The sequence below is a fragment of the Austrofundulus limnaeus genome, unplaced genomic scaffold (genome assembly GCF_001266775.1).
Source record: "Austrofundulus limnaeus strain Quisiro unplaced genomic scaffold, Austrofundulus_limnaeus-1.0 Scaffold646, whole genome shotgun sequence".
Classification (NCBI taxonomy): domain Eukaryota; kingdom Metazoa; phylum Chordata; class Actinopteri; order Cyprinodontiformes; family Rivulidae; genus Austrofundulus; species Austrofundulus limnaeus.
The window spans coordinates 15,497-16,535 of NW_013953048.1; the positions used below are offsets into that span (position 1 = coordinate 15,497).

Genomic DNA, 1,039 nt, shown 5'->3' on the forward strand with positions numbered 1-1,039 from the left:
ATTTGTAAGTTAAATATTTAGTTTATAAACTATGACATTTATAAATGTATGAATCATATGGTGAAAAACTGACTTTGAAAAATAATCTGTTCTTTTTATCTTATAAAAGTTTAAATAAAACACAAATATTGTGGTAATTTTTGACTGTGTAACTTTACAAACGGCACCACATACACACACTCATAAACATGAGCAGTATTATTTGTGTGTTAACAGTGTCGTACGTTGCTGAGGTTCTTTTGGTTCATCTTGACTTGTTTGATGTCGGGGGTATCGTAGGTCGTGTGGATCTTGTCCTTTTGCTTATGGTACAACTCGCGATACAGACGCTGCGCAGACAAAGAAAAATGAAATGAAGTTATCACAGAATGATGATGTGTCCTCCTGAACAACGCAGGCAGAATGTTTGCTCACATCGTTGACAATCTTGTGAGCCTTTCTTGCACCGACAAAGTTGACACCCTCGGGATGAAGAGTGTAACCCTTAGCCTTCGTCATCTCATAGGCCTCCTTGTACTTGGCCTGCAGACATTAGAGTCGGCAGAGATTACTGACATTATAAATGCTTCACTGCTGTGAAATGAACGTGCAGAATGATCAAACTCACGTTGCTGGTGACGACACGGTTMATCTTAGCCTGCCTGATGAGCGGCGTGTCGTTAGGCAGGGAGTATCCAGTGGGCATGGATTTTCTGTTGGCCTCTTTGTACAGGTTCTGGAAAAATAAAAGAAACACGGTAAGAAGAAATGATTTTTTAGCTTGATAGATATATATAAATCCTTGAACCATTTTTGCAAATTRAGGTTAAAGCCTTGAAAATAACYGGTTTACAAATGTTAGCAGAGTAATCTTAAATTATATACCGTATGTGCCTTTTTTAACWGATGCTTTTTTCACCAAATCTGGAACATCTATAATCGTCTGTGCATGTGTAATGTTGCAGTGCTTAATTTAAATTATTACCAGAGTTGTACAGTAACTAAGTACAAATACTTTGTTACTGTACTTAAGTAGAATTTTTGGTTATCTGTACTTTAC

At 36.9% G+C, this 1,039-nt stretch overlaps 1 protein-coding gene across 1 annotated transcript in view; it reads right to left on the minus strand.

Moving 5' to 3' along the window:
• LOC106531518 (nebulin) overlaps positions 1-1,039 on the minus strand; it is a gene marked incomplete at its 3' end in the record, with an annotated part of 76,783 nt that overhangs the window by 12,590 nt on the left and 63,154 nt on the right. Inside the window, 2 exon segments of the mRNA XM_014027397.1 lie at positions 225-329; positions 415-522. Coding sequence (XP_013882851.1) covers positions 225-329; positions 415-522 — 213 coding nt within the window.